The sequence below is a fragment of the Bombina bombina genome, chromosome 9 (assembly GCF_027579735.1).
Source record: "Bombina bombina isolate aBomBom1 chromosome 9, aBomBom1.pri, whole genome shotgun sequence".
Lineage (NCBI taxonomy): Eukaryota > Metazoa > Chordata > Amphibia > Anura > Bombinatoridae > Bombina > Bombina bombina.
This window is the reverse complement of record NC_069507.1, coordinates 182,750,494-182,770,836: the sequence shown is the minus strand read 5'-3', so window position 1 is coordinate 182,770,836 and position 20,343 is coordinate 182,750,494. Positions and strand designations below refer to the sequence as shown.

General features: G+C 38.6%; 1 protein-coding gene across 1 annotated transcript; it reads right to left on the bottom strand.

Moving 5' to 3' along the window:
- Positions 1 to 12,958: 12,958 nt before the first annotated feature.
- On the bottom strand, positions 12,959 to 13,477 carry LOC128640149 (60S ribosomal protein L32-like). The gene has a single exon (XM_053692512.1). The coding sequence runs from the start codon at positions 13,427 to 13,429 to the stop codon at positions 13,022 to 13,024; it is 408 nt and encodes a 135-aa protein (XP_053548487.1). The 5' UTR covers positions 13,430 to 13,477; the 3' UTR covers positions 12,959 to 13,021.
- Between the last annotated feature and the right edge of the window lie 6,866 nt (positions 13,478 to 20,343).

Sequence of the window (20,343 nt, the reverse complement as noted above, 5' to 3'; positions counted from 1 at the left end):
GCTGATGGCTGTCACATGATATGAGGGAATGGCAAATTAAAATACATTTTGAAATTTATCAGAAACAACTCTATTGCTCATTTAAAATTTAGAGTAAGTGCTATTGTCTTTTCCCATTATGCACTTGTTGATTATGCAGTTATACTGAATTTAATGTTTTTTAATTATTCATTGATTTTTTTTAAAATTCTGATTAATGTTTCACTATTAATTCAGGTTCTTTTTAGGGTTTAGGTTCCTACGGGTAAAAAAGATTCTCTGTATATTAGTGTATTTCTGCTATAATTTATTATTTATTCACAAGCATACGATTACACACATTAAAAGGATGTAATACTCATATGCTAAGTCACTTGACTGATGCAGCATGACTGTAAAACGCTGACATGAAAATATCACCTGAACATCTCTATGTAAAAAAGAAAGACATTTTAGTTTTACCTCAAAATGTCTTCAACTTACAAGAGTAAGTGCTCAGGTAACCGTTATACTTCAGCTTCTGTACAGCTGGAAGTTGACCCCCCCAAAAAAAAAAACCCAACAACAAGAGCAAATCAGCATCAGCAGTGCTGAGGTTATACGTTCCTTTGCTTGTGAGATTTAATAGAGATGCACACTCGCTTGCAAGCCCTGGGACTAGCATCCTGATTACATTTTGAGGTAAATATCTTCCTTTTTTACATAGAGATGTTCAGGTGATATTTTCTAATCAGCTTTTTACAGTTATGTTGCATCACTTTCAAGTGCTTTAACATTTGGGTATCATGTCCCTTTAAATCAGTTGTGGGCAACTGAGGTCTTGCTGTTCCATGAGGCCCACTTAGGTTTGCATGCAGCCTTTATCCTTCACTGTGCAGTAAATAATATTAATTTTTTTTTACCACAAGAAAATGCATATCCAGTTAGTTTAAAAGGACCACTAAAATAAAAAAATTAAAGTTTCATGATTCAGATAGATCCTACCATTTTAAACAACTTTCCAATTCATATCCATTATCTCAATGTGCACAATCTGTTTATATGCACACTTTCTGAGGCACCCGCTCCTACTGAGCATGTGCATGATTCACAGAATATATGCATATGCAATTTTTCATTGCCTGATGGTTGTCACATGATGCAGTTGGAAGGAAAATTAAACTTTGAAATACGTCAGAAAAAAATCTACTAATGTGAAAATCAAATGAAGTGATTTGCACTGCTTATTTATTATGCATTTATTGATTATGCTATTCTACTGTGTTTAGTGGTCCGTTAAGCACCTTTGCTGTGCATCCGGGATAAGGTTAATGTAAACTGTAGGCCCTATAAGAAATTGGGGACACATATATGAAAATAGTTTCCCATCATTAAAGGGATAGTACACACCAAAAATGTTATTGTTTAAAAAGATAGATAATCCCTATATTTACCATTCCCCAGTTTTGTATAACCAACACTGTTATAGAAATATCATTTTTACCTCTGTAATTACCTTGTATCTAACTTTCTGCACACTGCCTCCTTATCTCAGGTCTTTTGACAGACTTGCATTTTTAGGCAATTAGTGCTGACTCTTAAATAACTTTACGTGCATGAGCACAGTGTTATCTATATGAAACACATGAACTAACGCACTCTAGTGGTAAAAAACTGTCAAATGCATTTAGTTGAGAGGCAGCCTTCAAGGGCTTAGAAATTAGCATATGAGCCTACCTAGGTTTGGCTTTCAACTAAGAATAACAAGAGAACAAAGCAAATTTAATGGTAAAAGTAAATAAAAAAAGTTGTTTAAAATGACATGCCCTATCTGAATCATGAAAGTTTAATTTGGACTTTACTATCCCTTTAAGGCTTATATGGGCATTATACATGATAGGATATTTTAGCATTAAAAAACAGTTATGTGTAGCAATCTGTTTACATTTTCTAATGAAACTAACAGAAAGTGCATATTTGTGCAAGACTCATTCCTAGGGACAGATAGCTCACTGAATGAAAAAGACAACTGCTGTACACCAGAGCCATAAAAACACAAGATACAATAACAAAAACTACCTGCATATAACTGTATGTTCAACGTCTGTAAAGGGCCTAAACACATAGTTAAAGGGATAGTCTAGTCAAAATTAAACTTTCATGATTCAGATAGAGCATACAATTTTATGCAACTTTCTAATTTATTCATATTATTACTTTTTTTAGTTCTCTTGGTATCTTTATTTGAGAAAGCAGGAATGTACGCTTAGGAGCCGGCCTATTGGTTCAGCACCTGGGTAGCCCTTGCTTATTGGTGGCTAAATGTACCCATCAATCAGCAAGCGCTACCCAGGTGCTGAACCAAAAATGGGCTGGCTCCTAAGCTTACATTCTTGCTTTTTCAAAACAAAATTTATGCTTACCTGATAAATTTATTTCTCTTGTGGTGTATCCAGTCCACGGATCATCCATTACTTGAGGGATATTCTCCTTCCCAACAGGAAGCTGCAAGAGGATCACCTACAGCAGAGTTGTCTATATAGCTCCTCCCCTAACTGCCCACCCCCAGCCATTCGACCGAAGACAAACAAGAGAAAGGAGAAACTATAGGGTGCAGTGGTGACTGTAGTTTAAAAATAAAAAACACCTGCCTTAAAATGACAGGGCGGGCCGTGGACTGGATACACCACAAGAGAAATAAATTTATCAGGTAAGCATACATTTTGTTTTCTCTTGTTAGTTGTATCCAGTCCGCGGATCATCCATTACTTGTGGGATACCAATACCAAAGCTATAGGACACGGATGAAGGGAGGGACAAGGCAGGCGCTTAAACGGATGGCACCACTGCCTGTAAGACCTTTCTCCCAAAAATAGCCTCCGAAGAAGCAAAAGTATCAAATTTATAGAATTTAGAAAAAGTATGAAGCGAAGACCAAGTCGCCGCCTTACAAATCTGTTCAACAGAAGCCTCATTCTTAAAAGCCCATGTGGAAGCTACCGCTCTAGTAGAATGAGCTGTAATTCTTTCAGGAGGCTGCTGGCCAGCAGTCTCATAAGCTAAGCGTATTATATTACTTAGCCAAAAAGAAAGAGAAGTTGCCGAAGCATTTTGGCCTCTCCTCTGTCCAGAATAGACAACAAACAATGCAGATGTTTGACGAAAATCTTTAGTAGCTTGTAAATAAAACTTTAAAGCACGAACCACGTCAAGATTGTGTAAAAGACGTTCCTTCTTAGAAGAAGGATTAGGACACAGTGACGGTACAACAATCTCCTGATTGATATTTTTATTAGATACCACCTTAGGTAGAAACCCAGGTTTGGTACGTAACACTACCTTATCTGCATGGAAAATGAGATAAGGGGAATCACATTGTAAAGCAGATAACTCCGAAACTCTTCAAGCCGAGGAGATAGCTACTAAAAACAGAACTTTCCAAGATAAGAGCTTAATATCTATGGAATGCAAAGGTTCAAACGGAACCCCTTGAAGTACCTTAAGAACTAAATTTAAACTCCATGGTGGAGCAACAGGTTTAAACACAGGCTTGATTCTAACCAGAGCCTGACAAAATGCCTGAACATCTGGAACCTCAGCCAGACGTTTGTGCAAAAGAATAGACAGAGCAGAAATCTGTCCCTTTAAGGAACTAGCTGACAAACCCTTCTCCAATCCTTCTTGGAGAAAGGATAATATCTTAGGAATCCTGACCTTACTCCAAGAGTAACCCTTGGATTCACACCAATGAAGATATTTACACCATATCTTATGTCAGATTTTCCTGGTGACAGGCTTTCGTGCCTGTATTAAGGTATCAATGACCGACTCAGACAAACCACGTTTTGATAAAATCAAGCGTTCAATCTCCAAGCAGTCAGACACAGAGAAATTAGATTTGGATGGTTGAAAGGACCCTGAAGTAGAAGGTCCTGTCTCAGCGGCAGAGTCCATGGTGGAAAGGATGACATGTTCACCAGATCTGCATACCAAGTCCTGCGTGGCCACGCAGGTGCTATCAAAATCACTGATGCTCTCTCCTGCTTGATCTTGGCAATCAGACGAGGGAGCAGAGGAAACGGTGGAAACACATAAGCTAGGTTGAAGGACCAAGGCGCTGCTAGAGCATCTATCAGTGCTGCCTTGGGATCCCTGGACCTGGACCCGTAACGAGGAAGCTTGGCGTTCTGACGAGACGCCATGAGATCCAGTTCTGGTTTGCCCCAAAGTTGAATCAACTGTGCAAATACCTCCGGATGGAGCTCCCACTCCCCCGGATGAAAAGTCTGTTGACTTAGAAAATCCGCCTCCCAGTTCTCTACTCCTGGGATATGGATAGCTGATAGATGGCAAGAGTGAATCTCTGCCCATAGAATTATCTTTGAAACCTCCAACATTGCTAGGGAACTCATTGTTCCCCCTTGATGGTTGATGTAAGCTACAGTCGTGATGTTGTCCGACTGAAATCTGATGAACCTGACCGCAGCAAGCTGAGGCCAAGTCTGAAGAGCGTTGAATATCGCTCTTAGTTACAGAATGTTTATCGGAAGGAGGGCCTCCTCCGGAGTCCATGATCCCTGAGCCTTCAGGGAGTTCCAGACTGCACCCCAGCCCAGAAGGCTGGCATCTGTTGTTACTATTGTCCAATCTGGCCTGCGGAAGGTCATACCCTTGGACAGATGGACTCGAGATAGCCACCAGAGAAGAGAATCCCTGGTCTCTTGATCCAGATTTAGTAGAGGAGACAAATCTGTGTAATCCCCATTCCACTGACTGAGCATGCAGAGTTGCAGCGGTCTGAGATGTAGACGGGCAAACGGCACTATGTCCATTGCTGCTACCATTAAGCCGATTACTTCCATACACTGAGCCACCGAAGGGCGAGAAGTAGAATAAAGAACACAGCAGGAATTTAGAAGTTTTGACAACCTGGCCTCTGTCAGGTAAATCTTCATTTCTACAGAATCTATCAGAGTTCCCAGGAAGGAAACTCTTGTGAGAGGGGATAGAGAACTCTTTTCTTCGTTCACTTTCCACCCATGAGACCTCAGGAAAGCCAGAACAATGTACGTATGGGACTTGGCAATTTGAAAATTCGACGCCTGTATCAGAATGTCGTCTAGGTAAGGGACTACTGCTATACCCCGCGGCCTTAGGATCGCCAAGAGTGACCCCAGAACCTTTGTAAAGATTCTTGGTGCCGTGGCTAACCCAAAGGGAAGAGCCACAAACTGGTAATGCCTGTCTAGGAAGGCGAACCTGAGAATTCTAAGAGGGGGTTCCACAATGGCTTCTAAACATAATGAACAATGAGTTCCCTCTATGTCAGACATGTTTAAACAGACTAGTAATGAGACCAGCAAGCTTGGAAAACACTTTAATAACTCGGAACAAGCAAAAAATAAAAACGGTACTGTGCCTTTAAGAGAAAAAAACAATCACAGAAACTGCTAAAACAGTGAAAAAAGCAGTAAATCTCACGAAATTTTTACAGTGTGTATAATAGGCTAAAAGAGCATTGCACCCACTTGCAAATGGATGATTAACCCCTTAGTTTCAAAAACGGATCAAAAAAACAATATAAACGTTTTTTAAACAGTCACAACAAACTGCCACAGCTCTGCTGTGGCCCTACCTGCCCATACGACTTTGGAAGGCACAAAAACCCTTTAGAGAGGTCCTAAATGTTCAGGGGACTCCTTCAGGGAAGCTGGATGTCTCAAGCTGCAAAAACCAAAATAGGCCCCTCCCAACCTGTACTCACAGTGAGAGGGCCTTAAAAAACTATCCCTAGGCAAAATCTAGACAGCCATGTGGAAAAAACTAGGCCCCAGAATAAAGTTTTATCACCAATAAGTAAAAAAAAAACGTTTATACACTTCAAGCAAACGTTAAATCTATTCAGTAATGTGAGTAAATAATAAAAATATTACCCTTTACAGCAAGCATGATACCAGTCGTTATTAAATCACTGTAATCAGGCTTACCTTAAATAAATACGGTATTGTCAGCATTTTCTAGCATATTCATTTCTCTAGAAAAATTTAAAACTGCACATACCTCAGAGCAGGAGACCCTGCACGATATTCCCCCAGCTGAAGTTACCCATCTCTTCAGTTATGTGTGAGAACAGCAATGGATCTTAGTTACAACCTGCTAAGATCATCAAAGACCACAGGCAGACTCTTCTTCAACTTTCTGCCTGAGGCTAAAATAGTACAACTCCTGTACCATTTGAAAATAACAAACTTTTGATTGAAGATAAACTACATTAATGCACCACATCTCTCTAGCTACTTCCATTGTCGAGAGCTGCAAGAGAATGACTGGGGGTGGGCAGTTAGGGGAGGAGTTATATAGACAGCTCTGCTGTGGGTGATCCTCTTGCAGCTTCCTGTTGGGAAGGAGAATATCCCACAAGTAATGGATGATCCGTGGACTGGATACACCTGTTACAAGAGAAATAAAGATATTAAGAGAACAAAGAAAAATTGATAATAGGAGTAAATTAGAAAGTTGCTTAACATTGCATGCTCTATCTGAATCATTAAAGTTTAATTTTGACTAGACTATCCCTTTAACATAAGCGCCAGAGAAGCAATGCAAAACTGGGCCTTGGCTGGACACATATGGTGAGCCAATGACAAGAGGCATATGTGTGTAGCCAACAATCAGCAGTTAGCTCCCAGTAATGCAATGCTGCTCCTCAGCCAACCTAGGTATGTTTTCAACAAAAGATACCAAGAGCACAAAGTTAATTTGGTAATAGAAATAATTGAAAAGTCTCTTAAAATGGCATGTTCTATCTGAACCATGAAAGTGTAATTGTAATATACAAGCGATAGTGCAATAATACATTTCTCTAACACAATAGGACACCCCTATGCACCTTTGTCAAGCTATTTTCTGTCCCATTCTTGGCTGATAATAAATGGTAAAAGATGTAGTATTTTATACCTTTTCCTGTCAGCTTTTGCACAGCTTACTAGTTTTTGGTCAGCGGTTCACTTGCTATTTCTGCACATGACACATAACTAGACATGTATATCACACCTTTTTTTTATAAACCACAAACAAGTGAAAATTAGCATATCCACATACAATATATACAATAGCTAGCAGGACATCTACTAAAAAACTATTAAAGCAATTAGGAGTTGCTCTTTTTCCTATTCCTAGCTCCTGTACAGTAGAAGTGTATAATGTTGGATTTTTAATATGCAGCACTTAAAAGGGACAGGAAAGCTCAACATTTTCTTTCATGATTTTGACAGAACTTACAATTTCAAACAACTTTCCAAGTTACTTCTATTATGAAATTTGCTTCATTCTCTTGTTATCCTTTGCTGAAGGAGCAGCATTGCATTACTGGCAGCTAGCTGAACACATCTAGTTAGCCAATCACAAGAGACAAATGTGTGCAGGGACCAATCAGCAGCTAGCTCCCACTAGCGTAGGATATGTGCGTATTCTTTTTCAACAAGGGATACCAAGAGAACGAAGCACATTTGAAAATAGAAGTGAATTTAAAAGTGTCTTAAAATGACATGCTCTATCTAAATCAGGCAAATTTAATTTGGACTTTCCTATCCCTTTAATATTTCAGAGTCATGAAGTTTACTGGCAGCGGACAAGAAGTCATACAGAAAATATTGTTTATTGTCATTGTTATAAAGTATTCTGTACTTGTATTTAAATATAAATGATTTTTGCTACCAAACAGCCAAGTAATGCTGAAGTATCTCTGGCAAAGAAATGTTGATTTATTACAGGCACTTACACTTTCTCTAATTTCTATCTATAACAATAACAAACTTAGGGACACTCAGGTCAAATTAAATTTTCATGATTCAGATACAGCATGTAATTTTAAACAACTTTCCAATTAACTTCCATTATGCACAGAATTTTATACTTACAATTTTTGAGTCACCAGCTCCTACTGAGCATGTGCAAGAATTCACAGACTATACTATATGCATTTGTGATTGGCTGATTGCTATCACATGGTACAGGGGGAATGGAAATATACATAACTTTGAAATTTGTTAGAAAAAAAATCTACTACTCATTTGAAATTTAGAGTAAATGCTATTGTATTGTCTTATTATCTTGCATTTGTTGATTATGCAAATCTGCTATGTTTACACCATTTGCATTTATGTACAAAAATATGCTTTGTCCAACACTCCCTATAGAAGCCAAAAAAGCAACAACTCTAACTTTGGTTTTAAAAATGCTGCAAAACCAGCTATATTGAGATGGAGCATTTTAAGGTTATAGAATATTGCTAGGGAACATGGTAGCAAGTAAATTTTGTACACAAAAGTGAGAAGTTTTTAATGTCCTTTTAACCCCTTAACGACTGGTCGTTAAGGGATTGTGTGCCTATAATAGAGTGAATTTTGCCTCAAATAGCACGGTCTCGCCACTGGCGCTAGACCGCGCTATTCAAAACGTCACCCACATACATACAGGGTATGTCACTGGTCATTGAGGGGTTAAGCAGCAAATCCTCTTCATTTACACCTCACACATAATTATAGATGGAAACATGCTTAAAGGGATAGATAGAAAGGTTAAAGGGACACTGAACCCAAATTTTTTTCTTTAGTGATTCATGAAATTTTAAGCATATTTCTAATTTACTCCTATTATCACATTTTTTTCATTCTCTTGGTATCTTTATTTGAAATGTAAGAATGTAAGTTTAGATGCCGGCCCATTTTTGGTGAACAACCTGGGTTGTCCTTGCTGATTGGTGAATAAATACATCCACCAATAAAAAAGTGCTCTCCAGAGTGCTGAACTTAAAAAAAAAAAGCTTAGATGTCTTCTTTTTCAAATAAAGATAGCAAGAGAACGAAGAAACATTGATAATAGGAGTAAATTAGAAAGTTGCTTAAAATTGCCTGCTGTATCTGAATCACAAAAGAAAAAAATTGGGTTCAGTGTCCCTTTAAACATTAAAGGTGCATGGGTATATTTTTGCATTTCAATTTTAAATAGTAGCATTTCTGCAATATACTTATATTAGAAAAATGCTTCTGGTAAAAGTTATTACTGGTTTTCTGCGGCATATGCACATATGCTGTGAGAGCCTATGCACCAGAATTCAATAACTATACCTTCTCAGAGAGTCATCAGTCTCTAGTATTTTATTATTATCGGTTATTTGTAGAGCGCCAACAGATTTCGCAGTATGACACGAATGATATCTACAGAAGCAATACACACCACCGTCTGCTCTCTGAAAAGGTGTGGTGCACAGGCCTCACAGCATATGTGCATATGCCGCAGAAAAAAAAAAGTAATAACTTTTATTAGAAGCATTTTTGCTAATGGAAGTATATTGCAAAATTGCTTCTATTTCAAATTGCAATGCACCTATGTAAGTTTCATTTTTGACCTTTCTATCCTTTTAAAAATATAGTGATATTTTGTATTTCATTTGAATAGCCTATCAATATATTTTCTAATGCATATATAACATAAGATAAAACATAAATTATCTCATCGTTTCATATAAAATAAACTAAAAGAATCAAATGATACTAACCTTCTTCTTCTAAAATTCCATTAGGTATCTTTTTTTCACCGGATGAAACATCTGCTTTTCGATGCTTTCTGGACCTTAAAAAGAGACGTGAATTCATTTTGAAGGATGTATTTAGTTTGTTTTTTTAACCAAGAGTCTTTTATTTGCAATTCACTTGCACAATCCTCTCAAAAAGGAAGTGCTGTTTTTAGAATTACACTGGTAAAACAAAAAAAAAAAGGTAATTTCCGTTTACATGTTAATAATGATTTATTTTTTTTAACTTTTGGTTTCCCTAAAATTATTTACACTCATTTTTTCCTCTTAACTCATAGTGGATAATGATTGGTATATTCTTACAATTCAGAGACTCGTGAGTGTGTCGTAAATCAGCTTACTGGAAATACGCCTGTCATCGTTAATTAAATATCTTGAGCATACTAATTATTCATTTTGTTTCTGAGTGAATGATCTTACCTACTTTACATTATTATTCAAAGTGTTACTCCTTGCAGAAATATGCCTTTTTGTCTATTTTTTAACTTCATATAAAAAGTTACTTAACAGGATATAATAATGTAATTATGAAGTGCACTGGTAGTTCTTAGGCCATATGTGGCCCTCTGCTCTAGTTTTTGCAGCCCCCCTGATAAAGCAGAATTAAGGTTTTGTGCTATCATGTTGTGGCCCTAGAAAAAGTGGAACTAAAAGTATGTGCTTTTGGGGACTCTTGGTCGGTGGGCATTGGGTAAACATGAGCCCTCTAGAGGCAAGAACAGCATATAACCTGCACTCTTACTGAAATCTGTCCTTGTGCCACTGGACATTTTTAGGAAATATATTATTATCTCATTTTATGTGGCCCTTAACGCTTCTACAATAATGATCTATGCCCCCCCATGTTAGGGAGTTGGTCATCACTGCCTTAAAGCATTACACCATTTTATACTATGAGCTAGATTTAACAAGCTGAGGCGGACTGGGGCGCATATACGCGCCCATGTCCGCCACAGCTCGCCTCTGGCGGGGCGAATATCCACAGAGGAATTTACCATTGCACATGAGCGCTATTTTGCACTTGCGTGCAATCCCGCACCCTGCCCGTGCACATCCAATCACGCGCGGGCAGGAGCTGTCAATCTCCCCGGCCGAACTAGACCACGGAGATTGAATTTTCGCCACCTTAGAGGTGGCGAAAGGTTAGGAAAGCAGTGGTCTTGTGAGAACCTGCAGCTGTAGGGGCTCAAAGGCTGGCGAAAGCCTTTGATAAATCAACCCCTATGTGTCCAACCCTAACAATATGTTAAGCACACAGTAAATCTCGAATACAAGATCTGACCCTATGCAGGGCACTCCTGGGTCAACGTTTAAGGGACATAAAACCCAACATTTGTATTTCATGATCTAAACAGAGCACGCAATTTAAACCACTTTCCAATTTACTTCTTTTATCTACTTTGCTTTCCTTTGTTGAAAAGCATACCTAAGTAGGCTCAGGAGAAGCAACAATGTTGACTTTATTTAATCTGCTTCTTTATATACTAATTGGTTTGCAGAATGCTCCTTTAAAGAAGAAGAAAATCAACATAGAAAATAACTTTTTCTTTCATGTAATTGGCAAGAGTCCATGAGCTAGTGACGTATGGGATATACAAAACTACCAGGAGGGACAAAGTTTTTCAAACCTCAAAATGCCTATAAATACACCCCTCACCACACCCACAATTCAGTTTTACAAACTTTGCCTCCTATGGAGGTGGTGAAGTAAGTTTGTGCTAAGATTTCTACGTTGATATGCGCTTCTCAGCATTTTGAAGCCTGATTCCTCTCAGAGTACAGTGAATGTCAGAGTGATGTGAAGGGAGTATCACCTATTGAATGCAATTGTTTTCCTCACGGGGATCTATTTTATAGGTTCTCTGTTATCGGTCGTAGAGTTTCATCTCCTACCTCCCTTTTCAGATCAACGATATACTCTCATATACCATTACCTCTACTGATAACTGTTTCAGTACTGGTTTGGCTATCTGCTATATGTGGATGGGTGTCTTTCGGTAAGTATGTTTTTTATTACTTAAGACACCCCAGCTATGGTTTGGCACTTATATGGTTTTGCATTTATATAAAGTTCTAAATATATGTATTGTACTTATATTTGCCATGAGTCAGGTTCATGTATTTCCTTGTGCAGACTGTCAGTTTCATATTTGGGAATAAACATATTAAGAAATATTTTTTTCTTACCTGGGGTTTAGTCTTTTTTTCAATTGACTACTTTTTTCTTACAAATTGCGGGCAGCATTAGGCCCGCGGGTGCGCCAAATGCTAGACTTTATTGCGTAATTCTTGGCGTGAGAATTTTTGGGCGCGAAAAGTATGTCCGTTGACGCAAGTTCGTCATTTCCGGCGTCGTAGTTGACGGGGAAGCCTTACACACGGTTGCATCGTTAGTGACGCAAGTGTGTAATTTCCGGATATTGTTGGCGCCAAAAAATTCTCTCTTACGTTGTGCGTCATACTTGCCGCCAAATTTTTCATTAATTTTATACCCCATTGCTGTTTGCCTCTTGCCTTTCTCTATGTCAGTGGGCTATGCTGTTTGCATTTTTCCCATTCCTGAAACTGTCATATAAGGAAATTGATAATTTTGCTTTATATGTTGTTTTTTTCTTTTACATTTTACAAGATGTCTCAATCTGATCCTGCCTCAGAAGTATCTGTTGGAACTTTGCTGCATGACATCGGTTCTACCAAAGCTAAGTGCATTTGTTGTAAGATTGTGGAAATTATATCTTCGAATGTCATTTGTAATAGTTGTCATGATAAACTTTTGCATGCAGAGAATGTATCCATCAGAAATAGTACATTGCCAGTTGCAGTTCCTTCAACTTCTAATGTACATGATGTACCTATGAATTTTAAAGAATTTGTTACTGATTCTATTCAGAAGGCTTTGTCTACATTTACGCCTTCTAATAAACGTAAAAGGTTTTTTAAAACTTCTTATAAAGTTGATGAAATTTCAAATGACCGACAACATAATGATTTATCCTCATCTGATGAGGATCTATCTGATTCAGAAGATTCCTCCTCAGATATTGACACTGACAAATCTACTTATTTGTTTAAAATAGAGTATATTCGTTCTTTGTTAAAAGAAGTGTTAATTACTTTGGATATTGAGGAAGCTAGTCCTCTTGACATTAAGACTAGTAAATGTTTAAATGCTGTTTTTAAACCTTCTGTGGTTACTCCAGAGGTTTTTCCTATTCCAGATGCTATTTCTGATATGATTTCTAAGGAATGGAATAAGCCAGGTACTCATTTTATTCCTTCTTCAAGGTTTAAAAAATTGTATCCTTTACCAGCAATTTCTATAGAGTTTTGGGAAAAGATCCCCAAAGTTGATGAGGCTATTTCTACTCTTGCTAAACTTTCCACTATTCCTATGGAAGATAGTACTTCTTTTTTTTTTTTTTTTTAGATTTTAATTTTTTTTTATTGAACAAAGCACAGAACTAGTGTTTATTCGTTCTCCTCGCTGCGCAGTCTGGCGTTGGGGTTTGTGACTTTGATGGCTAGTTGAGCTGCTCTTTCCACAATAGTTTTGCGTTTTTTAGAGGAGACATTGTGAGCGATTTCTGCACAGAAAGACTTGTTGCTCATCATGAGAACCTCAAGCTCCTTTACATTGTGCACCAAGAACTTCCTGAACCCTGAAGGCAGCATGTGTTTGGTTTTCTTGTTGCTACCATAACCAATGTTGGGCATCAGAATCTGTCCCTTGAATCGCCTACGGACTCTGTTGTTGATACCTCTGGGCTTACGCCAGTTACGCTTAATCTTGACATAGCGATCTGACTGGTGACGGATGAACTTCTTTGTCCTCTTTTTAACGATCTTAGGTTTGATGAGAGGCCGAAGTGCAGGCATGGTACCGGTAAGATGTGTCTGCCTACTTCGCAGACAGCCCGGGGAAGAGAGCGATAGTACTTCTTTTAAAGATCCTTTAGATAGGAAACTTGAATCCTATCTAAGGAAAGCCTATTTATATTCAGGTCATCTTCTCAGGACTGCAATTTCTTTGGCTGATGCTGCGGCTGCATCAACTTTTTGGTTGGAGAATTTAGCACAACAAGAATTGGATTCTGACATATCTAGCATTGTTCGCTTACTGCAACATGCTAATCATTTTATTTGTGATGCCATTTTTGATATTATCAAAATTGATGTTAGATCCATGTCTTTAGCTATTTTAGCTAGAAGAGCTTTATGGCTTAAATCTTGGAATGCTGATATGACATCTAAGTCTAGATTATTATCTCTTTCTTTCCAAGGTAATAATTTATTTGGTTCTCAGTTGGATTCTATTATTTCAAATGTTACTGGAGGAAAGGGTTTTTTTCTGCCTCAGGATAAAAAACCTAAGGGTAAATCTAAGGCTTCTAACCGTTTTCGTTCCTTTCGTCAAAATAAGGAACAAAAATCTAATCCTTCCCCCAAGGAATCTGTTTCCAATTGGAAGCCTTCCTCAAATTGGAAAAAAACCAAGCCTTTTAAGAAACCAAAGTCAGCCCCTAAGTCTGCAGGAAGGTGCGGCCCTCATTTCAGCTCAGCTGGTAGGGGGCAGATTAAGGTTATTCAAGGATTTTTGGATAAATTCTGTCCAAAATCAATGGATTCAGAGCATTGTCTCTCAAGGGTATCGAATACGATTCAGAGTAAGACCTCCTGTGAGAAGATTTTTTCTCCACGTATCCCAGCAAATCCAGTAAAAGCTCAGGCTTTCCTGAAGTGTGTTTCAGACCTGGAGTCTTCAGGGGTAATCATGCTGGTGGTTCCTTTTCAGGAACAAGGTCGGGGTTTTTATTCAAATCTATTCATTGTCCCAAAGAAGGAAAATTCATTCAGACCAGTTCTGGATCTGAAAATTTTGAATCGTTATGTAAGATTACCAACTTTCAAGATGGTGACTATAAGGACTATTCTGCCTTTTGTTCAGCAAGGACATTATATGTCTACAATAGACTTGCAGGATGCATACCTTCATATTCCGATTCATCCAGAACATTATCAGTTCCTGAGATTCTCTTTTCTAGACAAGCATTACCAATGTGTTGCTTTTCCATTTGGCCTAGCAACAGCTCCAAGAATCTTTTCAAAGGTTCTAGGTGCCCTACTCTCTGTAATCAGAGAGCAGGGTATTGCGGTGTTTCCTTATTTGGACAATATCTTGGTACTAGCTCAGTCTTTACGTTCTGCAGAATCTCACACGAATCAACTAGTGTTGTTTCTTCAAAAACATGGTTGGAGGATCAATTTACCAAAAGGTTTCTTGTCTCTAACAGACAAGAGACGTTTGAAATTGGTTGCAGCCTGTCGGCACTTTCAGTCTCAGTCATTCCCTTCAGTGGCTATGTGCATGGAAGTTTTAAGCATCATGACTGCAGCATCGGACGCGATTCCTTTTGCTCGTTTTCACATGAGACCTCTCCATCTTTTTATGTTGAATCAATGGTGCAGGGATTACACAAAGATATCACAGTTAATATCCTTAAATCCCAATGTTCGACACTCTCTGACATGGTGGTTAAATCACCAGCGTTTAGTTCAAGGGGCTTCCTTTGTTCGGCCAACCTGGACTATGATCACTACAGACGCAAGTCTTTCAGGTTGGGGAGCTGTTCGGGGATCTCTGACAGCAAAAGGGGTTTGAAATCTCAAGAGGCGAGATTACCAATCAATATTTTAGAACTCTGTGCAATTCTCAGAGCTCTTCAGTTTTGGCCTTTGTTGAAGAGAGAACTGTTCATTTGCATTCAGACAGACAATATCACAACTGTGGCATATGTCAATCATCAGGGTGGGACTCACAGTCCCCAAGCCATGAAAGAAGTATCTTGGATACTTGTTTGGGCGGAATCCAGCTCCTGTCTAATCTCTGCGGTGCATATCCCAGGTGTAGTCAATTGGGAGGCGGATTATCTCAGCCGTCAGACTTTACATCCAGGGGAGTGGTCTCTCCATCCAGATGTGTTTTCTCAGATTGTTCAGATGTGGTGTCTTCCAGAAATAGATCTCATGGCCTCTCATCTAAACAAGAAACTTCCCAGATACCTGTCCAAGTCCAGGGATGTTCAGGCGGAAGCATTGGATGCGCTGACACTTCCTTGGTGTTATCATCCTGTTTACATTTTCCTGCCTCTAGTTCTTCTTCCAAGAGTGATATCCAAAATCATCATGGAACAATCGTTTGTGTTGCTGGTGGCTCCAGCATGGCCACACAGGTTTTGGTATGCGGATCTTGTTCGGATGTCTAGTTGCCAACCTTGGCCACTTCCGTTAAGGCCGGACCTACTGTCTCAAGGTCCGTTTTTCCCCAGGATCTCAAATCATTAAATTTGAAGGTATGGAAATTGAACGCTTAGTACTAAGTCATAGAGGTTTCTCTGACTCAGTGATTAATAGTATGTTTCAAGCTCGTAAATCTGTCTCTAGAAAGATTTATTATCGAGTTTGGAAGACCTACATTTCATGGTGTTCTTTTCATAAATTCTCTTGGCATTCTTTTAGAATTCCTAGAATTTTACAGTTTCTTCAGGATGGTTTGGATAAGGGTTTGTCTGCAAGTTCCTTGAAGGGACAAATCTCTGCTCTTTCAGTTTTATTTCACAGAAAGATTGCTAAACTTCCTGATATTCACTGTTTTGTACAGGCTTTAGTTCGTATTAAGCCCATAATTAAATCAATTAATTTGGTTTTGAAGGCATTACAGGCTCCTCCGTTTGAGCCTATGCATTCTTGGGACATTAAACTACTTTCTTGGAAAGTCTTGTTCCTTTTGGCCATCTCTTCTGCTAGAAGAGTTTCTGAACTATCTGCTCTTTCTTGTGAATCTCCTTTTCTGTTTTTTCATCAGGATAAGGCGGTTTTGCTGACTTCATTTAAATTTTTACCTAAAGTTGTGAATTCTAACAACATTAGTAGAGAAATTGTTGTCCCTTCTTTGTGTCCTAATCCTAAGAATTCTTTGGAAAGATCCTTACATTCTTTAGATGTGGTGAGAGCTTTGAAATATTATGCTGAAGCTACTAAAGATTTCAGGAAGACTTCTAGTCTATTTGTTATATTTTCTGGTCCTAGGAAAGGTCAGAAGGCCTCTGCTATTTCCTTGGCTTCTTGGTTAAAGCTTTTAATTCATCAAGATTCATCAGATTTGCATAGCAGCAACTTGGTCCTCTTTGCATATATTTACTAAATTCTACCATTTTGATGTATTTGCTTCAGTCAGCTGTTTCAGTTTGTTTCTTCTGCTGATGTTTTAAGTTTTTCTTTTCATTATGATAACTTTTATTTTGGGTTGTGGATTATTTTTTCAGCAGAAAATGGCTGTTATTTATTTTTATCCCTCCCTCTCTAGTGACTCTTGAGTGGAGTTCCACATCTTGGGCAATGTTCTCTCTAAGGCCAGTATTTTGAGCTGTTCAGCAGAGAAGCAGTTAATTAGAGCAATTAGCAAACAGTTCACAATGCAGACTGCAAGGTATGGCTCCTCTATTAACTGTTTCACTGCTGGGCCGCATCACAAAACTGGCCTTAGAGGGAACACTGATCTTGGGTATTGATATCCCATACGTCACTAGCTCATGGACTCTTGCCAATTACATGAAATAAAACATAATTTATGTAAGAATTTACCTGATAAATTCATTTCTTTCATATTGGCAAGAGTCCATGAGGCCCACCCTTTTTATGGTGGTTATGATTTTTTGTATAAAGTACAATTATTTCCAAATTTCTTTGTTGATGCTTTTTACTCCTTTTCACCCGACTTCTTGGCTATACGTTAAACTGAATTGTGGGTGTGGTGAAGGGTGTATTTATAGGCATTTTGAGGTTTGGGAAACTTTGCCCCTCCTGGTAGGATTGTATATCCCATACGTCACTAGCTCATGGACTCTTATTTTCTAGTATTTTCATAAGGTGGCGCAAATAAATGCTGTTCTGACTCTTAGTGATATATAGTAGTATATAAAAGGGAGGTATCCTCCTAGTATATTCTACTTGGTGTGTAGAGAAATTGTGGTGTATTTGATAGAAATTCTATCTTTAATCTAATAAACCAAATATAGTCGTGAATGAACTAAAACAATTTATTAATAGGTTAAATACCTAGACACAGTCAAATCTAATTCATAAAATCCTAAACAGTTAAAAATTATATATATATATCATATATATATATACAAACGCTTCATAGATGATGTATTCATCATCTGGAAGGGTGATCAAGAGTTATTCTCTTTATTCATAGAAGATTTAAATAACAATGACCTAGGACTTAAATTTAGTCATGAATCTAGTAAAGAACGAATTAGTTTCCTGGACATAGAAGTATCTATATTAGATAACAAAATCAACACTACTACTTTTTTCAAAAAAGTTGACGCTAACAATTATATTGAATTCAATAGTAGTCACCACGAGAAGTGGAAAAGAAACATACCAAAAGGGCAATTTTCACGAATTAGACGAAATTGTACCGACATTGTAGACTATGATAGACAAGCACTAATTTTACAAGATAGGTTTCTAGAGAAAGGTTATAATGAAACAAGAATTGTAGATGAAAAAACAAAGTTAGAGAAATAGATAGAGAAAAATTATTAGAAGATAATATGCAAGGACCATACACAAGAGAGTGAATTTGCACACATTTAATATACCTTTTATAACAACTTACTCAGCACAACATAAGTATCATAAAAAAACACTGGCATCTAGCCAGGAGTGACCCAGTTATAGGGAAAAGACTTAAATTTACACCAGATATAATATTCAGAAAAGCCACAAGCCTTAAAAACATACTCTCACCAAGTGAATACAAACCTAAAACAACTAATACCATAGTGGATCTAAAAGGGGAACGAATAACATAATTTATGCTTACCTGATAAATTCCTTTCTTCTGTTGTGTGATCAGTCCACGGGTCATCATTACTTCTGGGATATTATCTGCTCCCCTACAGGAAGTGCAAGAGGATTCACCCAGCAGAGTTGCTATATAGCTCCTCCCCTCTACGTCACCTCCAGTCATTCGACCAAAGACCAACGAGAAAGGAGAAGCCAAGGGTGTAGTGGTGACTGAATTATAATTTAAAAAATATGTACCTGCCTTACAAAACAGGGCGGGCCGTGGACTGATCACACAACAGAAGAAAGGAATTTATCAGGTAAGCATAAATTATGTTTTCTTCTGTTATGTGTGATCAGTCCACGGGTCATCATTACTTCTGGGATACCAATACCAAAGCAAAAGTACACGGATGACGGGAGGGATAGGCAGGCTCATTATACAGAAGGAACCACTGCCTGAAGAACCTTTCTCCCAAAAATAGCCTCCGAAGAAGCAAAAGTGTCAAATTTGTAAAATTTGGAAAAAGTATGAAGCGAAGACCAAGTTGCAGCCTTGCAAATCTGTTCAACAGAGGCCTCATTCTTAAAGGCCCAAGTGGAAGCCACAGCTCTAGTGGAATGAGCTGTAATTCTTTCAGGAGGCTGCTGTCCAGCAGTCTCATAGGCTAAACGTATTATGCTACGAAGCCAAAAAGAGAGAGAGGTAGCAGAAGCTTTTTGACCTCTCCTCTGTCCAGAATAAACGACAAACAGGGAAGAAGTTTGGCGAAAATCTTTAGTTGCCTGCAAGTAGAACTTGAGGGCACGAACTACATCCAGATTGTGTAGAAGACGTTCCTTCTTTGAAGAAGGATTTGGACACAAAGATGGAACAACAATCTCTTGATTGATGTTCCTGTTAGAGACAACCTTAGGTAAGAACCCAGGTTTAGTACGCAGAACTACCTTGTCTGAGTGAAAGATCAGATAAGGAGAATCACAATGTAGGGCTGATAACTCAGAGACTCTTCGAGCCGAGGAAATAGCCATTAAAAATAGAACTTTCCAAGATAACAATTTTATATCAATGGAATGAAGGGGTTCAAACGGAACACCCTGTAAAACGTTAAGAACTAAGTTTAAACTCCATGGCGGAGCAACAGTTTTAAACACAGGCTTGATCCTAGCTAAAGCCTGACAAAAGGCCTGGATGTCTGAATTTTCTGACAGACGCCTGTGTAACAAGATGGACAGAGCTGAGATCTGTCCCTTTAATGAGCTAGCCGATAAACCCTTTTCTAAACCTTCTTGTAGAAAAGACAATATCCTAGGAATCCTAACCTTACTCCAGGAGTAATCTTTGGATTCACACCAGTATAGGTATTTCCGCCATATTTTATGGTAAATCTTTCTGGTAACAGGCTTCCTAGCCTGTATCAGGGTATCAATAATCGACTCAGAAAAACCACGTTTTGATAAAATCAAGCGTTCAATTTCCAAGCAGTCAGCTTCAGAGAAGTTAGACTTTGATGTTTGAATGGACCCTGAATCAGAAGGTCCTGTCTTAGAGGTAGAGACCAAGGCGGACAGGATGACATGTCCACTAGATCTGCATACCAAGTCCTGCGCGGCCATGCAGGCGCTATTAGAATCACTGATGCTCTCTCCTGTTTGATTTTGGCAATCAATCGAGGAAGCAGCGGGAAGGGTGGAAACACATAAGCCATCCTGAAGTTCCAAGGTGCTGTCAAAGCATCTATCAGAACCGCTCCCGGATCCCTGGATCTGGATCCGTAGCGAGGAAGTTTGGCGTTCTGGCGAGACGCCATGAGATCTATCTCTGGTTTGCCCCAACGTCGAAGTATTTGGGCAAAGACCTCCGGATGAAGTTCCCACTCCCCCGGATGAAGAGTCTGGCGACTCAAGAAATCCGCCTCCCAGTTCTCCACTCC